The sequence below is a fragment of the Lissotriton vulgaris genome, chromosome 5 (genome assembly GCF_964263255.1).
Source record: "Lissotriton vulgaris chromosome 5, aLisVul1.2, whole genome shotgun sequence".
Classification (NCBI taxonomy): Eukaryota; Metazoa; Chordata; class Amphibia; order Caudata; family Salamandridae; genus Lissotriton; species Lissotriton vulgaris.
In genome coordinates this window covers 2,012,716,360-2,012,734,776 of record NC_141693.1, presented here as the reverse complement: position 1 = coordinate 2,012,734,776, position 18,417 = coordinate 2,012,716,360, and the positions used below count along the sequence as shown (strand labels likewise).

At 60.9% G+C, this 18,417-nt stretch overlaps 1 protein-coding gene across 15 annotated transcripts in view; it reads right to left on the bottom strand.

The window, feature by feature from the left end:
* Positions 1–16,245, bottom strand: part of FNBP1 (formin binding protein 1) — an 887,470-nt gene extending 871,225 nt beyond the window's left edge. For all 15 annotated transcript variants that reach the window (XR_015296123.1, XM_086924822.1, XM_086924824.1 and 12 more), the window contains exon 1: positions 16,097–16,245. Coding sequence is in view for 14 of the 15 variants with exons in the window: in XM_086924822.1 (XP_086780948.1) it covers positions 16,097–16,120 (24 nt within the window). In the remaining variant the exon portion in view is untranslated. The remainder of the gene's footprint in view (positions 1–16,096) is intronic.
* Between the last annotated feature and the right edge of the window lie 2,172 nt (positions 16,246–18,417).

The following is an 18,417-nucleotide window of genomic DNA, read 5'->3' as shown; positions in this document are numbered from 1 at the left end:
TCCACCCCTGTGCAGGGTCCATCCCCGGCTCTCCACCCCTGTGCAGGGTCCATCCCCGGCTCTCCACCCCTGTGCAGGGTCCATCCCCGGCTCTCCACCCCTGTGCAGGGTCCATCCCCGGCTCTCCACCCCTGTGCAGGGTCCATCCCCGGCTCTCCACCCCTGTGCAGGATCCATCCCCGGCTCTCCACCCCTGTGCAGGGTCCATCCCCGGCTCTCCACCCCTGTGCAGGATCCATCCCCGGCTCTCCACCACTGTGCAGGGTCCATCCCCGGCTCTCCACCACTGTGCAGGGCCCATCCCCGGCTCTCCACCCCTGTGCAGGGTCCATCCCCGGCTCTCCACCCCTGTGCAGGGTCCATCCCCGGCTCTCCACCCCTGTGCAGGGCCCATCCCCGGCTCTCCACCCCTGTGCAGGGTCCATCCCCGGCTCTCCACCCCTGTGCAGGATCCATCCCCGGCTCTCCACCCCTGTGCAGGATCCATCCCCGGCTCGCCACCCCTGTGCAGGGTCCATCCCCGGCTCTCCACCCCTGTGCAGGGTCCATCCCCGGCTCTCCACCCCTGTGCAGGGTCCATCCCCGGCTCTCTACTGCTGTGCAGGGTCCATCCCCGGCTCTCCACCCCTGTGCAGGGTCCATCCTGGCTCTCCACCCTGTGCAGGATCCATCCCCGGCTCTCCACTCCTGTGCAGGGTCCATCCCCGGCTCTCCACCCCTGTGCAGGGTCCATCCCCGGCTCTCCACCCCTGTGCAGGATCCATCCCCGGCTCTCCACCCCTGTGCAGGGTCCATCCCCGGCTCTCCACCCCTGTGCAGGGTCCATCCCCGGCTCTCCACCCCTGTGCAGGATCCATCCCCGGCTCTCCACTCCTGTGCAGGGTCCATCCCCGGCTCTCCACCCCTGTGCAGGGTCCATCCCCGGCTCTCCACCCCTGTACCAGGGTCCATCCCCGGCTCTCCACCCCTGTGCAGGGTCCATCCCCGGCTTTCCACCCCTGTGCAGGGCCCATCCCCGGCTCTCCACCCCTGTGCAGGGTCCATCCCCGGCTCTCCACCCCTGTGCAGGGTCCATCCCTGGCTCTCCACCCCTGTGCAGGGTCCATCCCCGGCTCTCCACCCCTGTGCAGGGTCCATCCCTGGCTCTCCACTCCTGTGCAGGGCCCATCCCCGGCTCTCCACTCCTGTGCAGGGTCCATCCCCGGCTCTCCACCCCTGTGCAGGGTCCATCCCCGGCTCTCCACCCCTGTGCAGGGTCCATCCCCGGCTCTCCACCCCTGTGCAGGGTCCATCCCCGGCTCTCCACCCCTGTGCAGGGTCCATCCCCGGCTCTCCACCCCTGTGCAGGGTCCATCCCCGGCTCTCTACTGCTGTGCAGGGTCCATCCCCGGCTCTCCACCCCTGTACCAGGGTCCATCCCCGGCTCTCCACCCCTGTGTAGGGTCCATCCCTGGCTCTCCACCCCTGTGCAGGGTCCATCCCCGGCTCTCCACCCCTGTGCAGGGTCCATCCCTGGCTCTTCACCCTGTGCAGGGTCCATCCCCGGCTCTCCACCCCTGTGCAGGGTCCATCCCCGGCTCTCCACCCCTGTGCAGGGTCCATCCCCGGCTCTCCACCCCTGTGCAGGGTCCATCCCTGGCTCTCCACTCCTGTGCAGGGCCCATCCCCGGCTCTCCACCCCTGTGCAGGGTCCATCCCCGGCTCTCCACTCCTGTGCAGGGTCCATCCCCGGCTCTCCACCCATGTGCAGGGTCGATCCCCGGCTCTCCACCCCTGTGCAGGGTCCATCCCCGGCTCTCCAGGCTGTGCAGGGTCCATCCCCGGCTCTCCACTCCTGTGCAGGGTCCATCCCCGGCTCTCCACCCGTGTGCAGGGTCGATCCCCGGCTCTCCACCCCTGTGCAGGGTCCATCCCCGGCTCTCCACCCCTGTGCAGGGTCCATCCCCGGCTCTCCACCCCTGTGCAGGGTCCATCCCCGGCTCTCCACCCATGTGCAGGGTCCATCCCCGGCTCTCTACTGCTGTGCAGGGTCCATCCCCGGCTCTCCACCCCTGTGCAGGGTCCATCCCTGGCTCTTCACCCTGTGCAGGGTCCATCCCCGGCTCTCCACCCTGTGTAGGGTCCATCCCCGGCTCTCCAGGCTGTGCAGGGTCCATCCCCGGCTCTCCACCCCTGTGCAGAGTCCATCCCCGGCTCTCCACCCCTGTGCAGGGCCCATCCCCGGCTCTCCACCCCTGTGCAGGGCCCATCCCCGGCTCTCCACCCCTGTGCAGGGTCCATCCCCGGCTCTCCACTCCTGTGCAGGGTCCATCCCCGGCTCTCCACCCCTGTGCAGGGCCCATCCCCGGCTCTCCACCCCTGTGCAGGGTCCATCCCCGGCTCTCCACCCCTGTGCAGGGTCCATCCCCGGCTCTCCACCCCTGTGTAGGGTCCATCCCTGGCTCTCCACCCCTGTGCAGGGTCCATCCCCGGCTCTCCACCCCTGTGCAGGGTCCATCCCCGGCTCTCTACTGCTGTGCAGGGTCCATCCCCGGCTCTCCACCCCTGTACTAGGGTCCATCCCCGGCTCTCCACCCCTGTGCAGGGTCCATCCCCGGCTCTCCACCCCTGTGCAGGGTCCATCCCCGGCTCTCCACCCCTGTGTAGGGTCCATCCCTGGCTCTCCACCCCTGTGCAGGGTCCATCCCCGGCTCTCCACCCCTGTGCAGGGTCCATCCCCGGCTCTCCACCCATGTGCAGGGTCCATCCCCGGCTCGCCACCCCTGTGCAGGGTCCATCCCCGGCTCTCCAGGCTGTGCAGGGTCCATCCCCGGCTCTCCACCCCTGTGCAGGGTCCATCCCCGGCTCTCCACCCCTGTGCAGGGTCCATCCCCGGCTCTCCACCCATGTGCAGGATCCATCCCCGGCTCTCCACCCCTGTGCAGGGTCCATCCCCGGCTCTCCACCCCTGTGCAGGGTCCATCCCTGGCTCTTCACCCTGTGCAGGGTCCATCCCCGGCTCTCCACCCCTGTGCAGGGTCCATCCCTGGCTCTTCACCCTGTGCAGGGTCCATCCCCGGCTCTCCACCCTGTGTAGGGTCCATCCCCGGCTCTCCAGGCTGTGCAGGGTCCATCCCCGGCTCTCCACCCCTGTGCAGGGTCCATCCCTGGCTCTTCACCCTGTGCAGGGTCCATCCCCGGCTCTCCACCCTGTGTAGGGTCCATCCCCGGCTCTCCAGGCTGTGCAGGGTCCATCCCCGGCTCTCCACCCCTGTGTAGGGTCCATCCCCGGCTCTCCACCCCTGTGCAGGGTCCATCCCTGGCTCTCCACTCCTGTGCAGGGTCCATCCCCGGCTCTCCGCCCCTGTGCAGGGTCCATCCCCGGCTCTCCACCCCTGTGCAGGGCCCATCCCCGGCTCTCCACCCCTGTGCAGGGCCCATCCCCGGCTCTCCACCCCTGTGCAGGGTCCATCCCCGGCTCTCCACTCCTGTGCAGGGTCCATCCCCGGCTCTCCACCCCTGTGCAGGGCCCATCCCCGGCTCTCCACCCCTGTGCAGGGTCCATCCCCGGCTCTCCACCCCTGTGCAGGGTCCATCCCCGGCTCTCCACCCCTGTGTAGGGTCCATCCCTGGCTCTCCACCCCTGTGCAGGGTCCATCCCCGGCTCTCCACCCCTGTGCAGGGTCCATCCCCGGCTCTCTACTGCTGTGCAGGGTCCATCCCCGGCTCTCCACCCCTGTACTAGGGTCCATCCCCGGCTCTCCACCCCTGTGCAGGGTCCATCCCCGGCTCTCCACCCCTGTGCAGGGTCCATCCCCGGCTCTCCACCCCTGTGTAGGGTCCATCCCTGGCTCTCCACCCCTGTGCAGGGTCCATCCCCGGCTCTCCACCCCTGTGCAGGGTCCATCCCCGGCTCTCCACCCATGTGCAGGGTCCATCCCCGGCTCTCCACCCCTGTGCAGGGTCCATCCCCGGCTCTCCAGGCTGTGCAGGGTCCATCCCCGGCTCTCCACCCCTGTGCAGGGTCCATCCCCGGCTCTCCACCCCTGTGCAGGGTCCATCCCCGGCTCTCCACCCATGTGCAGGATCCATCCCCGGCTCTCCACCCCTGTGCAGGGTCCATCCCCGGCTCTCCACCCCTGTGCAGGGTCCATCCCTGGCTCTTCACCCTGTGCAGGGTCCATCCCCGGCTCTCCACCCCTGTGCAGGGTCCATCCCTGGCTCTTCACCCTGTGCAGGGTCCATCCCCGGCTCTCCACCCTGTGTAGGGTCCATCCCCGGCTCTCCAGGCTGTGCAGGGTCCATCCCCGGCTCTCCACCCCTGTGCAGGGTCCATCCCTGGCTCTTCACCCTGTGCAGGGTCCATCCCCGGCTCTCCACCCTGTGTAGGGTCCATCCCCGGCTCTCCAGGCTGTGCAGGGTCCATCCCCGGCTCTCCACCCCTGTGTAGGGTCCATCCCCGGCTCTCCACCCCTGTGCAGGGTCCATCCCTGGCTCTCCACTCCTGTGCAGGGTCCATCCCCGGCTCTCCGCCCCTGTGCAGGGTCCATCCCCGGCTCTCCACCCCTGTGCAGGGTCCATCCCCGGCTCTCCACCCCTGTGCAGGGTCCATCCCCGGCTCTCCACCCCTGTGTAGGGTCCATCCCCGGCTCTCCACCCCTGTGCAGGGTCCATCCCCGGCTCGCCACCCCTGTGCAGGGTCCATCCCCGGCTCTCCACCCATGTGCAGGATCCATCCCCGGCTCTCCACCCCTGTGCAGGGTCCATCCCCGGCTCTCCACCCCTGTGCAGGGTCCATCCCCGGCTCTCCACCCCTGTGCAGGGTCCATCCCTGGCTCTTCACCCTGTGCAGGGTCCATCCCCGGCTCTCCACCCCTGTGCAGGGTCCATCCCTGGCTCTTCACCCTGTGCAGGGTCCATCCCCGGCTCTCCACCCTGTGTAGGGTCCATCCCCGGCTCTCCAGGCTGTGCAGGGTCCATCCCCGGCTCTCCACCCCTGTGCAGGGTCCATCCCTGGCTCTTCACCCTGTGCAGGGTCCATCCCCGGCTCTCCACCCTGTGTAGGGTCCATCCCCGGCTCTCCAGGCTGTGCAGGGTCCATCCCCGGCTCTCCACCCCTGTGTAGGGTCCATCCCCGGCTCTCCACCCCTGTGCAGGGTCCATCCCTGGCTCTCCACTCCTGTGCAGGGTCCATCCCCGGCTCTCCGCCCCTGTGCAGGGTCCATCCTGGCTCTCCACCCTGTGCAGGATCCATCCCCGGCTCTCCACCCCTGTGCAGGGTCCATCCCCGGCTCTCCACCCCTGTGCAGGGTCCATCCCCGGCTCTCCACCCCTGTGCAGGGTCCATCCCCGGCTCTCTACTGCTGTGCAGGGTCCATCCCCGGCTCTCCACCCCTGTACCAGGGTCCATCCCCGGCTCTCCACCCCTGTGCAGGGTCCATCCCCGGCTCTCCACCCCTGTGCAGGGTCCATCCCCGGCTCTCCACCCCTGTGTAGGGTCCATCCCTGGCTCTCCACCCCTGTGCAGGGTCCATCCCCGGCTCTCCACCCCTGTGCAGGGTCCATCCCTGGCTCTCCACTCCTGTGCAGGGCCCATCCCCGGCTCTCCACCCCTGTGCAGGGTCCATCCCCGGCTCTCCACCCATGTGCAGGGTCGATCCCCGGCTCTCCACCCCTGTGCAGGGTCCATCCCCGGCTCTCCACCCCTGTGCAGGGTCCATCCCCGGCTCTCCAGGCTGTGCAGGGTCCATCCCCGGCTCTCCACCCCTGTGCAGGGTCCATCCCCGGCTCTCCACCCCTGTGCAGGGTCCATCCCCGGCTCTCCACCCATGTGCAGGATCCATCCCCGGCTCTCCACCCCTGTGCAGGGTCCATCCCCGGCTCTCCACCCCTGTGCAGGGTCCATCCCTGGCTCTTCACCCTGTGCAGGGTCCATCCCCGGCTCTCCACCCCTGTGCAGGGTCCATCCCTGGCTCTTCACCCTGTGCAGGGTCCATCCCCGGCTCTCCACCCTGTGTAGGGTCCATCCCCGGCTCTCCAGGCTGTGCAGGGTCCATCCCCGGCTCTCCACCCCTGTGCAGGGTCCATCCCTGGCTCTTCACCCTGTGCAGGGTCCATCCCCGGCTCTCCACCCTGTGTAGGGTCCATCCCCGGCTCTCCAGGCTGTGCAGGGTCCATCCCCGGCTCTCCACCCCTGTGTAGGGTCCATCCCCGGCTCTCCACCCCTGTGCAGGGTCCATCCCTGGCTCTCCACTCCTGTGCAGGGTCCATCCCCGGCTCTCCGCCCCTGTGCAGGGTCCATCCCCGGCTCTCCACCCCTGTGCAGGGTCCATCCCCGGCTCTCCACCCCTGTGCAGGGTCCATCCCCGGCTCTCCACCCCTGTGTAGGGTCCATCCCCGGCTCTCCACCCCTGTGCAGGGTCCATCCCCGGCTCGCCACCCCTGTGCAGGGTCCATCCCCGGCTCTCCACCCATGTGCAGGATCCATCCCCGGCTCTCCACCCCTGTGCAGGGTCCATCCCCGGCTCTCCACCCCTGTGCAGGGTCCATCCCCGGCTCTCCACCCCTGTGCAGGGTCCATCCCTGGCTCTTCACCCTGTGCAGGGTCCATCCCCGGCTCTCCACCCCTGTGCAGGGTCCATCCCTGGCTCTTCACCCTGTGCAGGGTCCATCCCCGGCTCTCCACCCTGTGTAGGGTCCATCCCCGGCTCTCCAGGCTGTGCAGGGTCCATCCCCGGCTCTCCACCCCTGTGCAGGGTCCATCCCTGGCTCTTCACCCTGTGCAGGGTCCATCCCCGGCTCTCCACCCTGTGTAGGGTCCATCCCCGGCTCTCCAGGCTGTGCAGGGTCCATCCCCGGCTCTCCACCCCTGTGTAGGGTCCATCCCCGGCTCTCCACCCCTGTGCAGGGTCCATCCCTGGCTCTCCACTCCTGTGCAGGGTCCATCCCCGGCTCTCCGCCCCTGTGCAGGGTCCATCCTGGCTCTCCACCCTGTGCAGGATCCATCCCCGGCTCTCCACCCCTGTGCAGGGTCCATCCCCGGCTCTCCACCCCTGTGTAGGGTCCATCCCCGGCTCTCCACCCCTGTGCAGGGTCCATCCCCGGCTCATCTTTGCCCACGCTCCCGCACCCATCCCCGCCTGGCTGGGCGGCAGCAGGCGGTGTTTACAGTCGGTTCATTCAGGCACAGACGATGGATGCTAGTTGCTCCCACTCCACGGCAGAAGCACGGCTTTGTTTTGGCAACAAACGAGCAGCCTCGGGGACGGCCCGCCCTCGCCCCCGCACCCGTCTGGGCTGCAAGGGGGGGGCATGGAGGGCTCGTGTGCCAGCCCATCGCCGAACCCCCTGGGCATGGGGGGTGGGGGGTTCTGCTCATCGCACCCCTCCCCGCGGGGCTTCCTCCTGAATCCAACTGACCGCCGTGGACACCAGCACCCCCTTTTAAAGCCCCGGCTGACCATGTTGAACCGACCTTCACCCCCACAGCTAGACACGGTCACCCCCCCCCAACCCAAGAGGACCAATGATTGACTCACCCCCAGTGGACCAATGATTGACTCACACCCCAACCTGCCAAACCATGGACTTACCCACCCCCCCCTCCTCCAGTAATGATTGATTTACCCTGAGGGGACTCCCCCAGACACTGATGAGGGGCTGCCCGCCTCTCCAGTGCCCCAATGATGGTCTCACTTCCTCCCCAGATGACCAACTAATGGTGGACTCACTCACCCCTCATCCCACAGTGGACTAATGGTGGACTCACTAACCCCTCAGTTTGCCAGTGGACTAATGGTGGACTCACTCATGGACTAATGGTGGACTCACTCACCCCTCATCCCCCAGAGGACTAATGGTGGACTCACTCACCCCTCATCCCCCAGTGGACTAATGATGGACTCACTCACCCCTCATCCCCCAGTGGACTAATGGTGGACTCACTCACCCCTCATCCCCCAGTGGACTAATGGTGGACTCACTCACCCCTCATCCCCCAGAGGACTAATGGTGGACTCACTCACCCCTCATCCCCCAGTGGACTAATGATGGACTCACTCACCCCTCATCCCCCAGTGGACTAATGGTGGACTCACTCACCCCTCATCCCCCAGTGGACTAATGGTGGACTCACTCACCCCTCATCCCCCAGTGGACTAATGATGGACTCACTCACCCCTCATCCCCCAGTGGACTAATGGTGGACTCACTCACCCCTCATCCCCCAGTGGACTAATGGTGGACTCACTCACCCCTCATCCCCCAGAGGACTAATGGTGGACTCACTCACCCCTCATCACCCAGAGGACTAATGGTGGACTCACTCACCCCTCATCCCCCAGTGGACTAATGGTGGACTCACTCACCCCTCATCCCCCAGTGGACTAATGGTGGACTCACTCACCCCTCATCCCCCAGTGGACTAATGGTGGACTCACTCACCCCTCATCCCCCAGTGGACTAATGATGGACTCACTCACCCCTCATCCCCCAGTGGACTAATGGTGGACTCACTCACCCCTCATCCCCCAGTGGACTAATGGTGGACTCACTCACCCCTCATCCCCCAGTGGACTAATGGTGGACTCACTCACCCCTCATCCCCCAGAGGACTAATGGTGGACTCACTCACCCCTCATCACCCAGAGGACTAATGGTGGACTCACTCACCCCTCATCTCCCAGTGGACTGATAGTGGACTCACTCACCCCTCATCCCCCAGAGGACTAATGGTGGACTCACTCACCCCTCCTCCCCCAGTGGACTCACTCACTCCTCATCCCCCATTGGACTAATGGTGGACTCACTCACCCCTCATCACCCAGAGGACTAATGATGGACTCACTCACCCCTCATCCCCCAGTGGACTAATGGTGGACTCACTCACCCCTCATCCCTCAGAGGACTAATAATGGACTCACTCACCCCCCCAGTGGACTAATGGTGGACTCACTCACCCCTCATCCCCCAGTGGACTAATGGTGGACTCACTCACCCCTCATCCCCCAGTGGACTAATGGTGGACTCACTCACCCCTCATCCCCCAGAGGACTAATGATGGACTCACTCACCCCTCATCCCCCAATGGACTAATGGTGGACTCACTCACCCCTCATCCCCCAGTGGACTAATGGTGGACTCACTCACCCCCTCCTCCCCCAGTGGACTAATGGTGGACTCACTCACCCCCCCCAGTGGACTAATGGTGGACTCACTCACCCCCTCCTCCCCCAGTGGACTAATGGTGGACTCACTCACCCCTCATCCCCCAGTGGACTAATGGTGGACTCACTCACCCCCTCCTCCCCCAGTGGACTAATGGTGGACTCACTCACCCCCCCCAGTGGACTAATGGTGGACTCACTCACCCCCCCCCCCAGTGGACTAATGGTGGACTCACTCACCCCTCATCCCCCAATGGACTAATGGTGGACTCACTCACCCCTCATCCCCCAGTGGACTAATGGTGGACTCACTCACCCCCTCCTCCCCCAGTGGACTAATGGTGGACTCACTCACCCCCCCCAGTGGACTAATGGTGGACTCACTCACCCCCCCCCCCAGTGGACTAATGGTGGACTCACTCACCCCTCATCCCCCAGTGGACTAATGGTGGACTCACTCACCCCTCATCACCCAGAGGACTAATGATGGACTCACTCACCCCTCATCCCCCAGTGGACTAATGGTGGACTCACTCACCCCCTCCTCCCCCAGTGGACTAATGGTGGACTCACTCACTCCCCCAGTGGACTAATGGTGGACTCACTCACCCCCACCCCAGTGGACTAATGGTGGACTCACTCACCCCTCCTCCCCCAGTGGACTAATGATGGACTCACTCACCCCTCATCCCCCAGTGGACTAATGGTGGACTCACTCGCCCCTCATCCCCCAGTGGACTAATGGTGGACTCACTCACCCCTCCCCCCCAGTGGACTAATGATGGACTCACTCACCCCCTCCTCCCCCAGTGGACTAATGGTGGACTCACTCACCCCCCCAGTGGACTAATGGTGGACTCACTCACCCCTCATCCCCCAGTGGACTAATGGTGGACTCACTCACCCCTCATCCCCCAGTGGACTAATGGTGGACTCACTCACCCCTCCTCCCCCAGTGGACTAATGATGGACTCACTCACCCCCTCCTCCCCCAGTGGACTAATGGTGGACTCACTCACCCCCCCAGTGGACTAATGGTGGACTCACTCACCCCCCCCCCCCAGTGGACTAATGGTGGACTCACTCACCCCTCCTCCCCCAGTGGACTAATGATGGACTCACTCACCCCTCATCCCCCAGTGGACTAATGGTGGACTCACTCACCCCTCATCCCCCAGTGGACTAATGGTGAACTCACTCACCCCACATCCCCCTAGGGGACTAATGGTGGACTCACTCACCCCTCATCCCCCAGTGGACTAATGGTGGACTCACTCACCCCTCATCCCCCAGAGGACTAATGGTGGACTCACTCACCCCTCATCCCCCAGTGGACTAATGGTGGACTCACTCACCCCTCATCCCTCAGAGGACTAATGGTGGACTCACTCACCCCTCATCCCCCAGAGGACTAATGATGGACTCACTCACCCCCCCCCAGTGGACTAATGGTGGACTCACTCACCCCTCATCACCCAGAGGACTAATGATGGACTCACTCACCCCCCCCCAGTGGACTAATGGTGGACTCACTCACTCCCTCCTCCCCCAGTGGACTAATGGTGGACTCACTCACCCCCCCAGTGGACTAATGGTGGACTCACTCACCCCCCCCCCCCCAGTGGACTAATGGTGGACTCACTCACCCCTCATCCCCCGAGAACTAATGATGGACTCACTCACCCCTCCTCCCCCAGTGGACTAATGGTGGACTCACTGACCCCTCAGTTTCCCAGTGGACTAATGATGGACTCACTCACCCCTCACTCCCCAGTGGACTAATGGTGGACTCACTCACCCCCTAGTGGACTAATGGTAGACTCACTCAAAGTGAGTGAGTGAAGTAGTGTGGCTCACTGGTTAGAGGCGGCAGACCCGAGAGCAGAGGACGGCCCGGGACCAGGGTTCGATTCCCGGTGCGGCAGGTTTCTGGACCAGGGTCAGCGGACTCGATAATTCTCTCGCCTCGGTGCCCACTCTGATCAGCGATCACACTCGGCAACTCTGGGCATTAGCTTGCCTCATCTTCAATAACGGCCCCACCAGACCGCCGGGGATGCCTGGTCTCACCCTGGAGATACCCATTAAGGGACCATCTCTCAGGGAAGCCAGGAAGGGTTTCGCAGCAGTCGAAGCGCCTTGGGACCCTACGGGTAAGTAGTGCGCTATATAAATGCCTATACATTTACATTTACACTCACCCCTCATCCCCCAGTGGACTAATGATGGACTCACTCACCCCTCCTCTCCCAGTGTACTAATGGTGGACTCACTCACCCCTCACCCCCCAGTGGACTAATGATGGACTCACCCCTCCTCCCCCAGTGGACTAATGGTGGACTCACTGACCTCTCAGTTTCCCAGTGGACTAATGATGGACTCACTCACCCCATCATCCCCCAGTGGACTAATGGTGGACTCACTCACCCCTCATCCCCCAGTGGACTAATGGTGGACTCACTCACCCCTCATCCCCCAGTGGACTAATGGTGGACTCACTCACCCCTCATCCCCCAGTGGACTAATGGTGGACTCACTCACCCCTCATCCCCCAGAGGACTAATGATGGACTCACCCTCCTCCCCCAGTGGACTAATGATGAACTCACTGAACCCTCAGTTTCCCAGTGGACTAATGATGGACTCACTCACCCCCTCATCCCCCAGTGGACTAATGGTGGACTCACTCACCCCTCATCCCACAGTGGACTAATGGTCGACTCACTCACCCCCCCCCCAGTGGACTAATGGTGGACTCACTCACCCCCCCAGTGGACTAATGGTGGACTCACTCACCCCTCATCCCCCAGAGGACTAATGGTGGACTCATTCACCCCCCAGTGGACTAATGGTAGACTCACTCACCCCTCATCCCCCAGTGGACTAATGATGGACTCACTCACCCCTCCTCCCCCAGTGGACTAATGGTGGACTCACTGACCCCTCAGTTTCCCAGTGGACTAATGATGGACTCACTCACCCCCTCATCCCCCAGTGGACTAATGGTGGACTCACTCACCCCCCCAGTGGACTAATGGTGGACTCACTCACCCCCCCCAGTGGACTAATGGTAGACTCACTCACCCCTCATCCCCCAGTGGACTAATGATGGACTCTTTCACCCCTCCTCTCCCAGTGGACTAATGGTGGACTCACTCACCCCTCATCCCCCAGTGGACTAATGGTGGACTCACTCACCTCTCATCCCCCAGTGGACTAATGGTGGACTCACTCACCCCTCATCCCCCAGTGGACTAATGGTGGACTCACTCACCCCTCATCCCCCAGTGGACTAATGGTGGACTCACTCACCCCTCCTCTCCCAGTGGACTAATGGTGGACTCACTCACCCCTCATTCCCCAGTGGACTAATGGTGGACTCACTCACCCCCTCATCCCCCGGTGGCTAATGATGGACTCACTCACCCCTCATCCCCCAGTGGACTAATGGTGGACTCACTCACCTCCTCATCTCCCAGTGGACTGATAGTGGACTCACTCACCCCTCATCCCCCAGAGGACTAATGGTGGACTCACTCACCCCTCCTCCCCCAGTGGACTCACTCACTCCTCATCCCCCAGTGGACTAATGGTGGACTAACTCACCCCTCATCCCCCAGAGGACTAATGATTGACTCACTCACCCCTCCTCCCCCAGTGGACTAATGGTGGACTCACTGACCCCTCTGTTTCCTAGTGGACTAATGATGGACTCACTCACCCCCCCCCCCAGTGGACTAATGGTGGACTCACTCACCCCCCCAGTGGACTAATGGTGGACTCACTCACCCCTCATCCCCCAGAGGACTAATGGTGAACTCACTCACCCCCCAGTGGACTAATGGTAGACTCACTCACCCCTCATCCCCCAGTGGACTAATGATGGACTCACTCACCCCTCCTCCCCCAGTGGACTAATGGTGGACTCACTCACCCCTCATCCCCCAGTGGACTAATGGTGGACTCACTCACCCCTCATCCCCCAGTGGACTAATGGTGGACTCACTCACCCCTCATCCCCCAGTGGACTAATGGTGGACTCACTCACCCCTCATCCCCCAGTGGACTAATGGTGGACTCACTCACCCCTCCTCCCCCAGTGGACTAATGGTGGACTCACTGACCCCTCAGTTTCCCAGTGGACTAATGATGGACTCACTCACCCCCTCATCCCCCAGTGGACTAATGGTGGACTCACTCACCCCCCCAGTGGACTAATGGTGGACTCACTCACCCCCCCAGTGGACTAATGGTAGACTCACTCACCCCTCATCCCCCAGTGGACTAATGATGGACTCACTCACCCCTCCTCTCCCAGTGGACTAATGGTGGACTCACTCACCCCTCATCCCCCAGTGGACTAATGGTGGACTCACTCACCCCTCATCCCCCAGTGGACTAATGGTGGACTCACTCACCCCTCATCCCCCAGTGGACTAATGGTGGACTCACTCACCCCTCATCCCCCAGTGGACTAATGGTGGACTCACTCACCCCTCATTCCCCAGTGGACTAATGGTGGACTCACTCACCCCTCATTCCCCAGTGGACTAATGGTGGACTCACTCACCCCCTCATCCCCCGGTGGCTAATGATGGACTCACTCACCCCTCATCCCCCAGTGGACTAAAGTTGGACTCACTCACCTCCTCATCTCCCAGTGGACTGATAGTGGACTCACTCACCCCTCATCCCCCAGAGGACTAATGGTGGACTCACTCACCCCTCCTCCCCCAGTGGACTCACTCACTCCTCATCCCCCAGTGGACTAATGGTGGACTCACTCACCCCTCATCCCCCAGAGGACTAATGATTGACTCACTCACCCCTCCTCCCCCAGTGGACTAATGGTGGACTCACTGACCCCTCTGTTTCCCAGTGGACTAATGATGGACTCACTCACCCCTCTTCCCCCAGTGGGCTAATGGTGGACTCACTCACCCCCTCATCCCCCGGTGGCTAATGATGGACCCCTGCCCCTATGTTTCCACTTGACACATGGAGATGGACACACTCCCAATTTAACAAGATCATGGACTCACCCCCATCCCCAAGCTGACACATGATGGACTCACCCCCACCTCCAAGCTGACACATGATGGACTCACTCCCACCCCAAGTTGGCACATGATGGACTCACTCCCACCCCCAAGTTGGCACATGATGGATTCACTCCCTCTACAAAGTTGACACATGATGGGCTCACTCCCACCCCAATTTGGCACATGATGGATTCACTCCCACCCCAAGTTGGCACATGATGGACTCACTCCCTCTACCAAGTTGGCACATGATGGTCTCACTCCCTCTACCAAGTTGGCACATGATGGTCTCACTCCCTCTACCAAGTTGGCACATGATGGGCTCACTCCCTCTAACAAGTGGCACATGATGGACTCACTCCCTCTACCAAGTTGACCCATGATGGGCTCACTCCCACCCCAAGTTGGCACATGATGGGCTCACTCCCACCCCAAGTTGGCACATGATGGGCTCACTCCCACCCCAAGTTGGCACATGACGGGCTCACTCCCACCCCAAGTTGGCATATGATGGACTCACTCCCTCTACCAAGTTGACACATGATGGACCCACTCCCTCCCCAGCTGAGACATGATGGACTCACTCCCACCCCCAATAGGGCACATGATGGACTCACTTCCAATACCAAGTGGGCACATGATGGACTCACTCCCACCCCCAATTGGGCAGATGATGGACTCCCTCCCTCTACCAAGTGGGCACACGATGGACTCACTCCCTCCCCAGCTGAGACATGAGGGATTCACTTTCACCCCAAGTAGGCACATGATGGACTCACTCCCTCTGCCAAGTTGACACATGATGGACTCATTCCCACCCCCAAGTTGACACATGATGGACTCACTCCCTTCCCAAGCTGACACATGATGGACTCACTCCCTCCCCAGCTGAGGCATGATGGACTCACTCCCTTCCCAAGTTGGCACATGATAGACTCACTCCCTCCCCAGCTGAGGCATGATGGATTCACTCCCACCCCGAGTTGACACATGATGGACTCACTCCCTCTACCAAGTTGACACATGATGGACTCACTCCCTCTACCAAGTTGACACATGATTGACTCACTCCCTCTACCAAGTTGGCACATGATGGACTCACTCCCTCTACCAAGTTGGCACATGATGGACTCACTCCCTCTACCAAGTTGGCACATTATGAACTTACTCCCTCCCCAGCTGAGACATGATGGATTCACTTGCACCCTAAGTTGGCACATGATGGACTCACTCCCTCTACCAAGTTGGCACATGATGGTCTCACTCCCTCTACCAAGTTGGCACATTATGAACTTACTCCCTCCCCAGCTGAGACATGATGGATTCACTCCCACCCTAAGTTGACACATGATGGACTCATTCCCTCTACCAAGTTGACACATGATGGACTCACTCCCTCTACCAAGTTGACACATGATAGACTCACTCCCACCCCCAAGTTGACACATGATGGACGCACTCCCACCCCCAAGTTGACACATGATGGACTCATTCCCACCCCCAAGTTGAGACATGATGGACTGACTCCCTCCCCAAGTTGGCAGATGATTGCTTCACTACCACCCTAAGTTGGCACATGATGGGCTCACTCCCTCTACCAAGTTGACACATGATGGGCTCACCCCCTCCCCAGCTGAGACATGACAATCTCGCCCCCTCCTCAAGCAGAGACAGTGTGGTGGACTCACCCCGCTGGCCGCAGATGGGCTCATCCTCCCTCCCTTTGTTGACCACAGGTGGACACCCTCAGACTCCCCTCCTGACCAACAGCAAGCTCACAGCCCCCCTCCCCTCACAGTGTCCACAGCATCTTCAGTGATCCCCTGGACCTCCCTCTGCTCCCAGGATGGTCCTCAGACGCCTGGTCCCCTCGCAGCATCCCTCGCGCAGGAGCCCCCGGCCCCTCACTCACCCAGAGGTCGCTGCCCCAGCTCATGGCTCCGCTCCCGGGCCCCCCGGAGCTCGGACACCCGCGCTGCCCTCTCGCCGCCCGAGCTGCGCTCTCTCCGCCTCACACAACCGCTCAGTGGCTGCGGCAGCGGGAGCGCGGGCCGCGGGCACGAGCCGAGGCAGAGCCGCAGCAACACTGAAGAGGGACTGGAGGTGGGGGCTGCCCGGAGCTCGCTCTGGCGCGGTCAGAGCAGGCGGCCATCTTGGAAGGGAGCACTGGGCGAGGAGGCCGGGTACGAGAACTGTCAAGGAACGGGGATCCAAGCCGCGAGGAAGATCTGCTTCACGGAGAGACGAGAACCCGTCAATATGATGCTTGTTTCTAGCAAATTCTTTCAGACGCTCAAATGTTTTTAGTAAAACGCAAATCATATATTAAAATTAGGTAACACCACCATTTTTTACGCATGATAGGATTTGAAAGTTTCTTTAATCAATACTTGTGTGTGTGCATGCCTCTGGCTTCGTCGCCCGTAAACGCCCGTAAACTCGGAGACGTCGGTTACCGGCGCGTTCACTCACTCTCGAGCGTCTAGTCCGTCTACCATGTCCACGTCCTGGCAGGGGATGTCAGTTGAAGCCTGAAGGCGTAACGCCAGCAGAAAGGGGCGGGGCGCAAAGTGACAGCTCGGGGAACGCGCGGCGCGCGCTCGTACAAAAATAACGGGCCGGATAGGGGCAGCTGTGACAGGGCGAAGACGTCACCGCATCGAGGTGGGAGGGGGCGCTCGGGGCTGCGCGTGCCTGCCACAGGGACTCAACAAGCACGCAGCCAACAGACGGCGCCTCGCGCTCATAGGATGACTGACGAGGGTCCTCGCGCCCATTGGTCACGGATACGGCCGCACGCTCGCCTGTGCTCCGTAGCGGCACGCGACTGAACCCCGGAGACAGCGCGCGCCCCCCCCCCCACTCCGTACTTACGCCTCATGCGTACGCACGCTCGTTCCCGCGCGTTCTCCTCACACCTCCGGAGCGGACGGCGTCCTGTCCCCCCACACCCTGAAGGAGGCGGCGGCGAGAACATTCCAGACACTAACGCTTCGTTGTCAGTCGCAGATAGCAGGTTCAGAGGGCACCGCAATGATCGAGGGCGGACCCCTCTCTGCTATTCCTGGTTCGGGTCAGAGGCTCTCAAAGTAGTCCGCAGGAGGAGTGCACTCAACATCTTTATTCAGGCTCTCTGGAGCACCAACGACGAGAGCGAAACCTGGCACGACCCCCCTCATTCACATCCTTCAAGCAACTGAAGATGAAACGAAGCATCCTAAGGCCCCATTAAACCCCCCCCCCCCCAACAAACCTAATATGAAAGCTACATAGGCCTCATTAGCACGCTTACTAGTGACAGAACCATTCCCAGGAGGGTGTCATCTTCCCGCAGGTCAATAGATTTTATTATGGTAGACATGATCGGGAGTATCTTTTGCGAAAAACTTCAGTGTCCCGCATGATCTTGGCTTGGGAAATGGATCAACATTATCCTAATGTAGCTAGGTTACCTAGCTACCGCTTAAGACGGAAGGTGTTAAAAACGCGAATTGGGATAAATCCCTGTTACGCGAATAATTTAACAAACAATCCTCTCATTGTAATAGGTGGAACTACTCTGTCACTTCTTTTAACTACATTCTTTACTACTGACCATTAATTCCTAACTTCCTCAAAATATTTTAATTCTGGAGCAAGCTTATACATCCTAGGCCATCCTCACTCTATCAAGCCCATTTATTCTTCTAAAACAACAGCCTATCTATATTCATTCTTCCTCATTAGTCACTGGTACACCCTGGTCATGAATTATTGCCATTTGATACTCCTCCTACTCACTTTAGTCGCACTCTTGAATGTCAAATGGCATTCGAGATAAAAAAATCTGTCATTGCATTACTCTTTGCTGGTTCACATTCAGTTCTATAAATCAAATCCTGTGATCTCATCAACATTCTCCAAATCATTTTGAAAGCATTAAACATACCTTCAATAGCTAATAGTTTAACAAAATGTTTATTATCACTCCTCACAACACACAGTTTACCTCAAACAAAAGCTAACGCCCAGTCACATGCTAAAGATTCTTTTTCTATGACAGAAAATTTCTCTTCAACTGGTCATACATCGTGCGAGGCAAATATAATATTCACTTTCTTGCCCTTATTATCATTCTGTGTCAAAACACTCCTTGAACCTTTATTACTAGCATCAGTTGTAATGATGTTCTGTAGGTTAGAATCAAACAGTTTTAGAGCAGGAGCTTTAACAAATGCCTTATTAATTTTTTGA